The sequence below is a fragment of the Astatotilapia calliptera genome, chromosome 16, assembly GCF_900246225.1.
Source record: "Astatotilapia calliptera chromosome 16, fAstCal1.2, whole genome shotgun sequence".
NCBI lineage: Eukaryota > Metazoa > Chordata > Actinopteri > Cichliformes > Cichlidae > Astatotilapia > Astatotilapia calliptera.
Genome location: NC_039317.1, coordinates 9442447 through 9456343, shown reverse-complemented (window position 1 = coordinate 9456343; position 13897 = coordinate 9442447). Strand labels below are relative to the sequence as shown.

General features: G+C 45.2%; 1 protein-coding gene across 1 annotated transcript in view; it reads right to left on the bottom strand.

Annotated features, from left to right (window-relative positions):
* The window catches only part of klf7b (Kruppel like factor 7b), a 66943-nt gene extending 59999 nt beyond the window's left edge, over positions 1-6944 (bottom strand). Inside the window, exon 1 of the mRNA XM_026143987.1 lies at positions 6432-6944. Coding sequence (XP_025999772.1) covers positions 6432-6533 — 102 coding nt within the window. The 5' untranslated portion in view covers positions 6534-6944. The remainder of the gene's footprint in view (positions 1-6431) is intronic.
* Positions 6945-13897: the final 6953 nt, after the last annotated feature.

The following is a 13897-nucleotide window of genomic DNA, read 5'->3' as shown; positions in this document are numbered from 1 at the left end:
TGGGATATGAGATTTTGGTCATATCGCACTGCCCTACATGTACCCCTTTCATTCCATGAAGACTACTGTTGAAAGCTAATTATAATGTACCTGGATAATGCACCTTGCCACAAAGCAGAAATGTTTTAGGAATGACTTTGAGGTGTTGACTTGGCATTCAATTGGCAATTTCAAGATTTCAGTCCAATCGAGCATCTGTGGGATGTGCTGGACAAACTAGTCCGATTCACGAAGCCTCCACCTCACAAATTACAGGACTTAAAGAATCTGTTGCTAACATTTTGGTGTACCACAGCACACCTTCACTGGTCTAGTGGAGTCCATGCCTTACAGAGTCTGAGGTGTTTTGGCAGCAAAAAGGGGGACTAACACAATGTTAGGCACGTGATCATAATGTCTGATCTGTTTCCCTCTAGACTAAAGGATGGATGCTGTATGAACAGCAAAACACTGTCCGGTTAAGATGTGTTAATAAGTAAGCATAGCCTAAAAAGAGAAAAAGAACTGAAAGGGATGAACTGTAAGGATAAAAGAACATTAACTAATATTATGCATTAAAAGCTGAAACCAAGACATCACAATTTTTATTCTTCATCTCTGGCACTCTTCCAGTGTGTCTCCCTCCTCTAACTCCCCCAGCCGGTTATTAGAGATGACTGTCTCTTCCTGAACCTGTGCTAGAGGCTTCTTCCTGTTAAACGGGAGTTCTTCATTCCCACTGTCACCAAGTGCTTACTCATAGGGGCTCATCAATGTATCTGTATTATTCTAAAGTCTTTATCTTACAATATAAAGCATCTTGCGGTGACTGTTCTTGTCATTTGTCGCTTTATAAATAAAACTGAATTGAATAGAACTTATCAATTCAGTTTTAAGTGGCTTTGTTTAAAAAGTTGATTTTCCGACATTTGAATCAGGCATTACACAAGCCACGGCTACATTTCTCTGTTCTGCTGTCTCTTTCTTTTTCTCTTCATTCCTTTGTTTTTTTTCCTCACCCATCTTCTTTTTGCGACCATGAGGAAGCAGCTGTGTTCCACATACAATTACATAACTGTGTGTGTGTGTGTGCGCGCGCGCGCGCGTGTGTGTGTGTGTGTGTGTGTGTGTGTGTGTGTGTGTGTGTGTGTGTGTGTGTGTGTCTGCATTAACACATGCCGGGAAATGACACGGGCAAAAAGAAGATGAGAGCAGAAAGGCGATGGACAAACATCTTCTCTTCTCTCTGACTAACTTTCATCTGCCTTTATTCACTTTATCTGTCTTCTGGTGTCTCTCTCATCCTTTCCTCTCACTCCGTGTCTCGCTGCCCCTCCGTCCCCTCCATTCTTTCCTCCACCGCCACATACAGAGTTACTGGGCTGTGAAATGTGAAAAACTGCAGCATGCATGGCAATTCATTATCTTGTCAAACTTCCCCGGGCCTGCCCCAAGCCACGGGCAGACACAGAGAGACAAAAATGGGAGTGAGAAAGAGACATAGACAGAAAAAGGGGTTCATGTAATGGTCCATGCAGTAGATTAACAGGTTACCAAGAAGATGAGGAGAAAGACAAGTTTTTGAGCCGAGTCGGTCAATTATTACTGGCGTGAGTTTTGATGTTCACGAGTAGTGCTAATACATTTTATGATTTGAATCTCTGCTTCTGAATTTTATTATTTCATATTAAGGCAAGCAATATGAAAGATTAGATTTCTGAGGATTCATTCTGAAAAGGCACCGACTGATTGGCCAGAGCTGTTTCATGGTTAAATCTACACACACATAGGCACAACACTGGCAGACAGCATTCCTGAAAAGGATACAGGGTTGTAGGCTGGCCTAATGGAGACACTGTATCTCAGTGACACTGAGCTTGCTGGGCCAGCATAGTGCTGTAATGGTACCACAGCAAATAAATCAATCAGCCTGAAAGGAATTATGGCCACACAGAGCATGTAAACTAAGGGATGAGATGAGAAAGAGACCGTGCGAGTCGGCCAGTTAAAAGCACCGTTGGGCGTTGGAATAGGCTCAACACCTGCAAAGATTGTCGACATAGTGTATTAGACTGTAAACGCAGATTTACAGCAACCACATGAAACCTAAACGTCTGCTCCAGGGTTCAGTTTCGTCGTCCCTCTTTTCTCACTGTGTCCATTTTCCCCCTCATTCATCAGATTTTGGAGTAGCCTTGCTTTGAAATAAATGGATTACATCTAATTGGGGAGCCTGCATTTGCTATTTGATCCTTGAGCCACTCGGCACACACTCACAAATCCCCAAAGCCCATCACATCATCCCAAACCTGCAAAGATGCAGCAATTACACACAGACCATGGGCTCAATACTGTCAGAGGCACTAAGGCGGATAGGCAGGAGAGAGAGAGCGAGAGTGTGTTTTCCACATGTTTAGCCATGATGCAAAGAGCCTGATAAAAGAGGCCTGTATGAGGAAACAAAGACCAGGAACAGGGACAGTCAGGAAAGATAAATGACATCCACAAATCTGCTTCCTTGTGTGTGTTGTTTGCCTGAGTGTGTGTCTGTGCGTGTGTGTTGTTCCGTCCATCTGACAGCAAACGGCCAATTACTGTCGAAAGTGGCGGGATGAGTCCTGCCAGACCACAGCTTTCCATTAGTGCATGCCAGCCAAGCGTGTGCGTGTGTGAGTGTGTGTGTGTGTGTGTGTGTGTGTGTGATGGAGTGAATAAGGGGATAGAAGAAGACAGAAGGAACAAGAGTAGGAAAAAAAAAACGTGGGTGTGCCTGGTTTATGTGTGTGTATGTTTGTCTTTCTCCCCTCTGCGTCGCCACTTGTGCAGATAAATTCGACAAAAACACATTTACATTTTTTTTCCTCCCTCTTTCAAAGCTTTGGCCTTCCATCCATAATCACCCAGCACTTTCCACAATGAAAACTGAGTTTTCAATCAAAAACGCTCCCTCTGATGTAAATGAACTCTCACATTCAGCTGTTTAAGATAAGATAAGAGATAAGATAGAACTTTATTAATCCCTCGGGTGGGTTCCTCTGGGAAATTCGACTTCCAAAAAGCACAGCAACGACCGAAGTTACAGTTACAGAATTGTTATATATATATATATATATATATATATATATATACACACACACATATATAAATACAGAGACAAATATAAATAAAATATACAAAGGGGATAAATAGAATAAATAGGAATAAAAAATAAAAATACAAGTGAATTGCACATTTCAAGTATTGAGTCTATTGCACTGTTGACTATTTACAAAAAGTATTGCACAAGGTGTTGTACAGTGAGGTGAAGAGGCACTACAGCTTAGTTGTTCCCCCCTCCTTCGTCCTCCTGTTTCCCCTCCCTCTCCCCTCCAGAGAGGAGTTAAACAGTTTGATGGCGTGTGGGACAAAGGAGTTTTTAAGTCTGTTAGTTCTTGTCTTGGGGAGTTTGTACGGCTAAACAGTCGCAGGGTAAGTAAATAAATTCTTAATATTTTGGATGCTGTTTGAATGTCTTACCTGGAGGCATAAAATAGTATTTGCAATTGTTTCTGTGTGTTCTGTGTAGAGAGAGGTCAGGGAGGTTGCTAGCATAGCTTAGCACCAACACTGTGAGCAGGTGAAAACTGCTAGCTTCCACCCAAAGAAAAGCTTGAAGTTAGCCTTCTTTTCATTTAAAATGTCCCTACTAAGAAAACTACAGCAACTGCTTTGTACGTCAAAAAGTAGCCCTATGCTATGTAGCTTGCTATTTGCTCATTAACTACAAGAGACTTCAGTATTTAAAAGTACATGTTATAACTTTGATAACTTGGAAGGCAACTTTGCCTTAAGTATTGGTGATAGGCTAGGCTAAGCATGTTTGGAACAATCACTGCAAAAAAAAGAAAGAAAACCTACTGATTAATTTACATGTTATTACTAACCAGTCCTGCTGATTGGCAGGAAGTTGCTCAAAGCTAACTAGCCATAACAGGAGCGAGTTAATTAGAAGAGCCTGCTTTAGACTGGCTCAGTAATACTGTAGATATGAAGTGGCTGACCTACGAAAGGCTTTGAGTCTTCTACACGTCTTGTAAGCTAAGTAATGAATGACTACATTTCTGTTGCATTTAGCATCAAGTTAGTGCTTCTGTCTTGGAAAAGCTTTAAAAAAATCTCTTGATTACCCTAATTAACCTGATTACTGTGTGCATTACTTTGCACGTACAGTTAAGGACTTTCGAATGCTCAGTTTGTAACACAAGAACGAACATGTAACTATGATTTTTGGTATGAAGACACCACATACACTTCAATGGCAAAGAACAACAACCAGTACAAATTTTACCCCAGTGTGAAGTACAGTGGGGGGGGGGGGGGGGGGGGGGGGGGGGGGGGTAAAACTGCTCAGCAGAGGGCAGCGTCAGCTCTTTTTGTGTGGCAACTATTTTATTTACCTAGATGGTATTGCTTTTGTTGCTGTGGAGTAGCTGTGTGTGTGTGTGTGTGTGTGTGTGTGTGTGTGTGTGTGTGTGTGTGTGTGTGTGTGTGTGTGTGTTTTATGTATGTATTAACCTTTATTTTTTTATACTTTTTCCCCAGATCTCCAAGTAAAAATTTGCAAGAAAATCAATAACTCAGGTGTCCAAGACATGGTGTCCTGGACAGCAAACAGGAATAAAGACTGCTCCAACTCACCAGACTAGTCCTAATTAGTTTTCCTCCTCAACACTCTTAATCAATTAACATATAACAGACAGAAAAAATAGGTTACTGTGGCTGGAAGTGTGTGCTGTTTGCACTAAAAATAGGATGAGACATTGTGAATTTGTGTCAGTAAGACAGTCATAGAGGAGAACCGCAGTTTGGGCTTTATTCAGCACCGTGGGAATTATCATGGTTCTACTACTCAAATACATGAAACAGAGCAATCCAGCATTGTTGGAGTGGACTGTGCCATGCAGGGGTCCACTGGGGGATTTTTGATGGACTGATTTACTGAACATTAGATTTCATATAAAGGCACCCACACACTTACAAGAGGCTGTAAGGCGGATTCCAATTAACAGATATTTCCATTTCTCAAGTTCAAGCAGGGAAAACTTAAGTGAAAATATCACCCTGTGATTGGTTAGCAAATCATAAAACATGACCCATACGATATACTGTGTTGCTTAGCCTTTTAAACATCGCCTCTGTGTGTGAAACAGAAAAAATGAAAGATGTGGTACATCTGGACCCACAGACCACAAAACTCGCGTGGCTGTACGTACAGAGAAAATCGCGCTTTATCTGATTCATGCCATTAAAATGAAGATTTTACATTTGAATAAAAATGTTATAAAATAGTCTGCGGGCTCGCATGAAGGGTCCACTGTATGTTCTATAGAGGGTGACGTGCTTAATGTATAATTCAACAGGATTATCTGCAAACAAACAGTGGCAGATGTGGATATATTATTTAAGATCAAGTCACTTGCTATTAAGCATGTGTCCATTTTCCACAGCTCCCCTCTCTCTCCTCCAGTGTGTGTGTGTGTGCGTGTTAGTCCAAACATATCTGATCTATCGATCACATCAGCATCGGCATCACGCTCTCGGATTCAGACACTTAAATGTTCCATCATGGGCTCAGACTGCAAAGACACAAATTTCACTTTCACCTTCACTTCGCGTCTGACCCTGTCAGTTACATTCTACACAGTCTACAACAGCGCAGATCAATCAAGGTTTCCCAGTAAAGTTACCAAAAAAAGGTTAATTTTAAAACTACATAAGAGCGCTCAGACTTTTCAGTCTAGCGTTAAAAACAACACTGGAGTAACTTTAAAAGCATCCTCATCTGCTTTTCATCTGACAAACTGAACGCCGATCCCTTTCTCTCTGCCTCGTGGAAAAAAACTATCATCACCAAAACTACAAGCAAAATTAGACGGAAGCGGCATTTTTCACTTTCAGAGTTTCATCCACAGCATTCAAACGTTGGCACTATGCATACCCTGGATGTGGCCACATGTTTCTCACATTTAAGCCATTTAAGTTCAAAATCATAGCGGTGGATTTCACGGAGCGATAGCGTCATGCTTCTGCTTTTAAATGGTTAATAAGATGCTTTAATGAAGCCGAAAGTGTGGTTAAAGGGAATGAAAGGGATCATTGGTATGACTAGAGGGTTTTTACGCATTTTTGGGGGGATACTGCTATTAGTGCGTAAAGCTCCGTGCTTATTCCCCCCACCCGCGCCTGTTTTCCATGCGTGTGCGTGTTTTCTCCTGTCAGCGAACCTCGCCGTGCTCCATGTGAGCAGAGAAAAAAAAGACGCAACTACACGGGGCTTTCGCTGGCGCTCATGAGAGCTCCGCTGGTGCAAAACACTACAGGCACACGCGGAAAACAGCAACCCAGCGCACGCATCCCAGTTTCTAAGCCCGTCAGTTTCCCGGAAAAGACGAGAAAAACGCATCGTCTCTGACCTGCTGCCAGTTCTCCTCCAGGGAAGGCATCGCAGAGAAATAACCAGTGTCGTGGACGAGTTGGAGTTCCTGGAAAATACTGTAATTCGCCAACACATCCATGCTCGAAAAAAAAGAAAAAAAAGAAGAAGTCAGTAAAGAAGTCCAGAATCCAAACGATAGAAACGCACTTCTTCGTTCTTCTCCTCACACTTGACAGATTAAAGAAACAAATTTTAGAAAACAAAAACCCCCCAAAACAAAACAAAAATGTAAAAAAAAAGCCCAAATCTGGTGCGGATGAGCGCACCTGAACACTTTGATGAAAAAAAGAAAAACAAAAAGCTGAGAGGGAAAGAAGAGTTGATAATTTGATCTCTGTCAGTGCTATCCCGTCTCCTCTCCGCTCGCTCTGTCACGCCTCTCTCCTCAGTCCTGGCTTGGGGGGTGCCAGATCTATTTCCGCATTGCCAGATTGCCAATCGGTCTCAGTACAAGCTGCCAGGTTGCCAGGTTTGCTCCTCCAGCAGCAGACTGGACCCCGCTGCAATTCCAAGCGACCGGTGCGAGAGGGGAGGGGAGCAGAGGAGGAGCCACCTGTCAGTCAATTTCATGCGTGACCTTATAAGGTAAATAGGGTTGATGATGTCACTGGCGTCCAATTAAGGAGGCGAGGAGAAAGAGTGAGAGGGGCGGAGCGTTCAGGGGATTCAGAGTCGCTATTGGCTGGAGCGGGCTGTCATTCCGGCTGTAGATGGAAGTGAGGGGTGAGTTATTTTTAGAGGCCTATATAAAAGCGCCAGCATTCCACTCTCAGTTATTACAGACTGCACAAGCAGCGAGGAGAGAAACGAGAGAAGCCACCGCCGCTGCGAGGAAACAGTGACAAAATAATGTAAGCCGCCCTATGAAACTGCAGAAAGAAGTGGAAGTAGCATGAGCAATGGGATGAGGTGTGAAAATAAAAATGTGTGTGTTTGTTCTTTTCTTTGGTGGTGTTACAGCTTCACCGCAGAGAAGCTTCCATGTGGTTTTCACGTGGCGAGGTCTACACAGAGAGCACTGATGCAGAGGGGAGAGCTCAGCGCCATCCACCCACCTGATCAGTTTACATGTTGTTGTTTTTTTTAGTTAAAATAAAGCTACATTTTACACTTTTTTCACACAATAAATATAACCTTCACAGTTTAACACCCACTTCTTCAAAAATAAATTTGCCTGCACTCTACAGTTCAGTTTCCCTTCCTAAGATATTTTCTTGATTGAGTGATTACAGGAGAATATGCAGCTTTTGAAGCACGTGGTGCATCCATACCTCCTCTATAAGTCTCACCTGTGCAACATCAGGTCCTGAACATAAGACTGGATGAGACTCCATAAAACCATTATGCAAACCTCTTCACCCAGCTGCAGCCATTGCTTGCTTTAAATATTATTCAGTATGCAGTATTCTGATTGGCTTCAGGTGAACCTGAGGCCACTCCTCCACCAAATTGTTCTAGTTGGGTCTGAATAGTGCAAATTATATGTAAATAACTTCTGAAACAATATGCTGGAGCAAGCAGTACCCTGTGGAGATAGATTTAGAGAAATCAAACCAAATTTGATAAATAAAATAGAGACTTATTTAAAATAAACGTAATATTCATAAAAATGAGCCGTGAAGGCTCTGAAAGCATCATTTTGTTAATATTAGGGCTTAGAGAGAAAAAAAAACATAATCAAATATAAATAGCTTTTTACTGTTTCTGTGTCTAATGTTCATTGTGATCTATTTGATACGACTAACTTTTTTTTTATTATTACTATTGGAAACTGAAGTAACTGTCTGTCTTCAGGCTTCAGGATCCGACAGACGGGATCCGCTTGACTTGTTATAGGCTTTTAAAGGATCAGATGGCAGAAATAATTTCCACACTCTGAAAGTGTTTGATGGGGAGCACCGTTTTATAAAACCTCTGTGGGCAGTTTTTCTCACAGGATGATTGGATCTTTTGTCACATCCTTCCTCTCTTCTCTGCTTAATTTCTTTCTTTGTTTTTCCATCACTTACCTCCCGTCAGTTCCTCTGCTTCTCTCCCACTTTCCTTCTTCTCTAGCTACTGTGACAAATGAGAGTAACTGCTGGCAGTGGCGGATCTAGAAAATTTGGTGCAAAGGAGGGCCAAGATGTCTAGGGAGGGTGGCATATACCACTTCAGAGAAGTATGTAAAAATCTCTCCATATGTAAATGGAGGCAAAATAAAATATCCACAAAAACACTTTTATAACAAATAAACAATTCGTTTTCACAAGTATTTTAACTTGTAAAGAGGGGGCTTTACTGGAGGGGCAGTTGCCCCCCCCCCCCCCCGCTCCCCTTTTGCCCCCCCTTGCCCCCCTGACTGCATGTAAATGTGACAGATTGATAATCAGCCTTAATAAATAACGCTGAGGTCACTAAAGTTCAGAAATTTGACACATGGATGGAAAGATTGGCTATGATAAAGAAGGAGTCATGAATGATCTGAAACTGACAGGCAGTGTGCTGAAACAAGAACATCATGCAAAATTACTTGAACGTGTTCATCTAAGTCGTGGTAGGACAGAATAGTGCAAAATCAAAATCCCAGTAGAGCAGGTTATTTTCCACTAAATCGATTTCATGCTCATCCCACAGCTAAATGAGTGAAGGGCCAGATCAAATGTTCCTGAAATAAGCTTAGATTGCTTCCACCTGTTGTCTTATGTAACAGCCACATAGTGAGGATTTACGTGGCGTCCAGTTAACACTTGCCTTGTGCGCTTGTGCGTCTTCTTGCTCTGTCCCCGCTTCTTCTCCGCGTGTCTCATCTCTGGAGACCTGCGGCTCGTCTCGGAGGAATATGAGGGCCAGATGGCTTCTAGATCAGCTGTTTCAGGACACTTTCCCCATTGATTTTCACAGCTCTGTCTGCCACTGAAGGAAGAGAGGAAAGAGGAAGGAGCAGGAGTCAGAGAGCAGGGGTCTGGGGGTGGAGGTGTATGGATCAATATTCTACTGACCCTCTATAAGATGCCCTCAGAAGATTTGCATACAATTAAACAACAGAATAAAAGAATCATTATCATGTTTACTTTGAATAACTTCCACTCAATGCTCCTTTCACCCCATCTGCTGCCTGTACTGTTACCATTAAAGTTACAGCTGTACTTTGCTTTCTTCTTCTGTTGTTGTAAAAAAGATGGAGAACAACAGAAAACAGGAAAATAAAAGAAATGGAAAATGATAAGAATAAAAAATGAAAAAAGAGATTTTTTTTCATTTAGTGGTGAGATGAATCTAAGTGGTTACATGTTTTCAGTTTCTTGCTAAAATTACCAAGCTCCATAAGAGGAGAAAACAAAGGGAAAAACAGAGAGAAAGTGTGTGTGTGTGTGTGTGTGTGTGTGTGTGTGTGTGCGCGTGTGTGGGCTGCATTTTTGCCTACACACGGCTACACAGGATCTGGGCATTGCTTCCTAGATCCTCACACACTCAGTGTTGTAATCTTATTATTGTGTTGTGTTGTTTTGGAAAAAAATGTTGCAATGAGAGGGGAAGGAGAAAAAAAGGATTGTTTCACTGAACTGGAATTTCATGCTTTCAAGGATGACATTTATAATCCTTACCAGACTTAAATGATTAAAAAATACAGAACTACAAAACTATCAGAGGAAATGAACCTTCTATTGCTAAGTAAGTGTAAAAAAAATGAAACATTTTAAGGTTTTGCATTAGACATTTATGTTCACTCATATTCATTTTATACCTTTAGAAACTCAGAAAAGCCTCCATGCTGGCAGTTACTTGTGTTTTCACTGGTAAATGTCAGGAGAACCGTCATTGTCCAAAGTTTCTTGTTCTAAAATGTATCGCACAGGAAAGGACTTTTCCTGTCATTCAACTTCTCACTACTGGGAGGATTCTTTTTGGTTTAGGCTACAGTGCCATCTGGGTAGAGCGTGCAGGAGGCAGGACACGCGCTGAACACTTTGTAGTTGTAAATTCAGTAGACTGGTACCTGCACTAATGTCACAATGGTGCAAATCAACTTTTGTGCTCACACACACCACCGCTGTCAGGTAAGCTCTGAAAACTCAGAGTGCATCTGTAAAAAAGAAGAAGCAGAAATAATCAAGATGTCGGGGAAGAAGGTAAAAATTTGATCCAGGGTTTTGATTGGTGCCTGCTGCACGATCTGCACTGAGGCAACAAGAACCTTTTAATTTTCTTTATTGACATTTCATCAGTCATCCAAGAGTCTACTGCTGGCCGGCATAAAGCCCCATGCTTTCAGAAGGTATATTTACATGTCTAACACTGTGGTGAGAGGGCCAAAGTGTAGTTTACTTTGCATAGTGAAATCTATAAGCTGCAAAAAAAAAAAAAAAAAAAAGGAAAGTCTAAGAAAGATCTAAGAAAAAGAACTGTAGATTTACACAAGTTAGGAAGGCCTCTGGAAGCTGTTTCTAAACAACTCTATGATCATTAGTTCAACATACTTGACAGTTTGAGTCTGGAAGAACCCAAACTGTCACACTCAAGTGACAGGAAATTGGTTAGGATGCTCAGGCACAATCCAGAAACCACCAAGCCTCAAGCCTGCCATCAATTGGAAACTGCTGGAACACCACCGTCATTCACCACTGTAAAAGTAAGTTTTATATTTGTATAGGGTGGCTGTAGCCCAGGTTGCTCTGCAATGCATTCATAGGAGTATAAATGTGTGAGAATGTTTGATAGAAAGCAGTTACACATTTAAAAACAGTGCCTGTATGAATAGGTGTGAATGGGTGAAGGGGCATGTTGTTCAAAGTGCTTTGGGTGCTCAGGTAGAGTAGAAAAATGCAAGAATCAGTCCATTTACCATTTATGTCACCATGAATGAAGAGAGCACAGCCCAAGAAAGAAGACTCTGCTTCAAAATCAATACTTTCCAGAAAAGTTTTATTGTCAGACAAAGATTGGCCACATTGAGAAGAAGTATCTTTGGAAGGATAAAGGTAAGGGTGTCAAACGTAAGGACCCTGTCAAATCCTTGTCACTGTCGAGAACAGCTGCCAAGCATGGTGGTGGCAGCATCACGTTCTGGGGCTGTTCTGCTACCAGCAGAACTGGACCACTGCTCAAAGCAAATAGGATAATAAAGAAGGCTCCCTCCAAATACTTCAACATCACCTCAAACTAGCATCGAACCAAATATTAGTGGAGGTGTTACATTAGAGCCTGCATGTATAATTGTCACGGTCTGGCTGGCAGACCGTGGGGATGTGGGGAAAGGAGGACCCAAAACGCAGACTCTGCGATGCAAACAGTGCTCTTTATTTACAGTGAAAAGGCTGTAAATACAATAACTCCCCGTTGCTCCCTCGAACCCCGTGTGCGTGCTTCCCTCCGATATCTGTGCTCGTGCTCCCCGCTGTTGTGTTTCCGCACCCCCGTGCGTGCTGCCTCTCCAGACCACTCCTCCTCCTGTAGGGAAACCAGAGACGCAGCCGTCAACACTAACCCTCGGTGGGCATATACGCACAGCACAGACCTACGCTAACACACAGTGACTTGGTAAGATAACTCAATGATCCCGCGTCGGTGGGAGCTCCAAGACTCTCCTAAGTAGCTCCCCCGACGAGCCCTGATCAGCGGCAGGTGTGTGGCTTCGGGTGTGGCCAGTCCCTCCGCAGGGCCACACCCCTCAGGCCTGCAGGTGGCCGAGCTCCATCCTCCAGGCACACCCGCAGACATACACACCCATACCTCGCCTAAACATATGAGTGGGACACAGACTAACACAGCACAGAGAAACACACATATGTACACGCACAGAGAAGGGGAAACGACACCAAAAATACATAATAATAATACACAGGTCCATGACTGCCCAGGGGTCCTGGGTTGCCCAGTCCCAGGACCCTGACAGTACCCCCCCTCTAAGGGTCGGCTCCCGACGACCCAAAAACACAAACCAAAAACAGCACAACCAACCCAGGGCGGGCGGCGGGAGGTCCAGGACGGAGGGCAGAACCAAAACAAGCAAAAACCCCCAAAGAAAACAACCCCCCCAAGGTCACAGTCCCAGAGTCCGACCGCGCATCCCGCAGCGGAGCAACAAAAAGAAAAAATGCCACAAAACAGTCTCAGGCGGCCCATCAACATAACAAAAGAGTTCAGGGGGCCTACCTCGAGTCCAATGGTGGCGACATTGCAGCTCCGGCGGACAGCCACGGGTCCGGCAACAGCAGAAAAACGGTTCTGGGGGCCTGCCACTGCTCCAGTGGCGGCGGCACTGCTGCCCCTCCGGTGGCGAGCCCCGGGTCCGACGGCGGCGGCGCTGCTCCCCAGGTGGCCTGCCCAGGATCCAGTGACGGTAGCTGCGCTGCGGCTCCTCCGGCGGCCTGCCCCGGGTCCGACGGCGGCGGCGCTGCTCCCCAGGCGGCCTGCCACGGGTCCGGTGGCGCTGCGCTGCTCCTCCGGTGAGCAACAGCGAGGTGTGGCCCACGGTTCATGACGCGCTGGTCGCTGACGTGGATGCAGAGGACGTGGATGGCGTGGAGGCCGCGCCAGACGTGGAGGTCCCTCCGGTTCGCTGACCTCCGGCTCCGGCTGAGCGGATCCCTCCTTGGCTGCTGGCAGCGAGAGCCCCTCCTCGGCTGCTGGCAGCGAGAGCTCCCTCGGCTCGCCGAGCTCCTCCTCGGCTGGCAGCGCCGGTTGTTCCTTCCGCTCGCCGAGCTCCTCTGCTGGTGGTTCGCTGAGCTGCTCCTGCTTGCTGAGCTGCTCCTGCTCGCTGAGCTGCTCCCGCTCGCTGAGCTGCTCCCGCCCGCTGAGCTCCGGCTCGGGCAGAGCGAGCTCCTCCCGCTCGCTGAGCTCCGGCTCGGGCAGATCGAGCTCCTCCCGCTCGCTGGGCTCCTGCTCCGCCACGCTGAGCCGCTCCTCCGGCTCGCCGGGCTCCTGCTCCGGCTCGCAGGGCTCCACAGCTGGCGGTGCGGGCTCCTCCCGCTCTCCGAGCACCCTGAGCACCTCAGGCTGCGCTACAGCTACTGACGGTCGATCTGGAGGTGAAGATGGTGATGCGGTGTCTGCAGGTGGGGAAGGTGAAGGTAGAGTAGGTGATGCAGATGGCGAAGCCGAGAGTGCTGCGGTCGCTGCAGTCTGATGGGACTCTGGTGGAGAAGTAGCTGCAGAGGGAGAAGGTGACGATGGTGCGGCAGCTACTCCCGGTGGACTGGACAGCGATGCAGGGACAGACGGGTGAAATGATGGCAGAGGTGGTCCAGCAGGCATATCGGCCTCCAACTGAGGATGAAGGTGAGAGGCAGACCGGACTGAAGACTCAGTCACCAGCTGGGCAGCAGACTCCGTTACTAGCTGGGCAGCGGACTGAGTTGAGGGTGATATGGCTATTATGAAGGGTGGAGAGGATGAGAATGTTACAGCTGGCTCAACAAATTCCAGGGGTCCAGAGGCAACTGAGGCCTCCAGTTCGGCCTC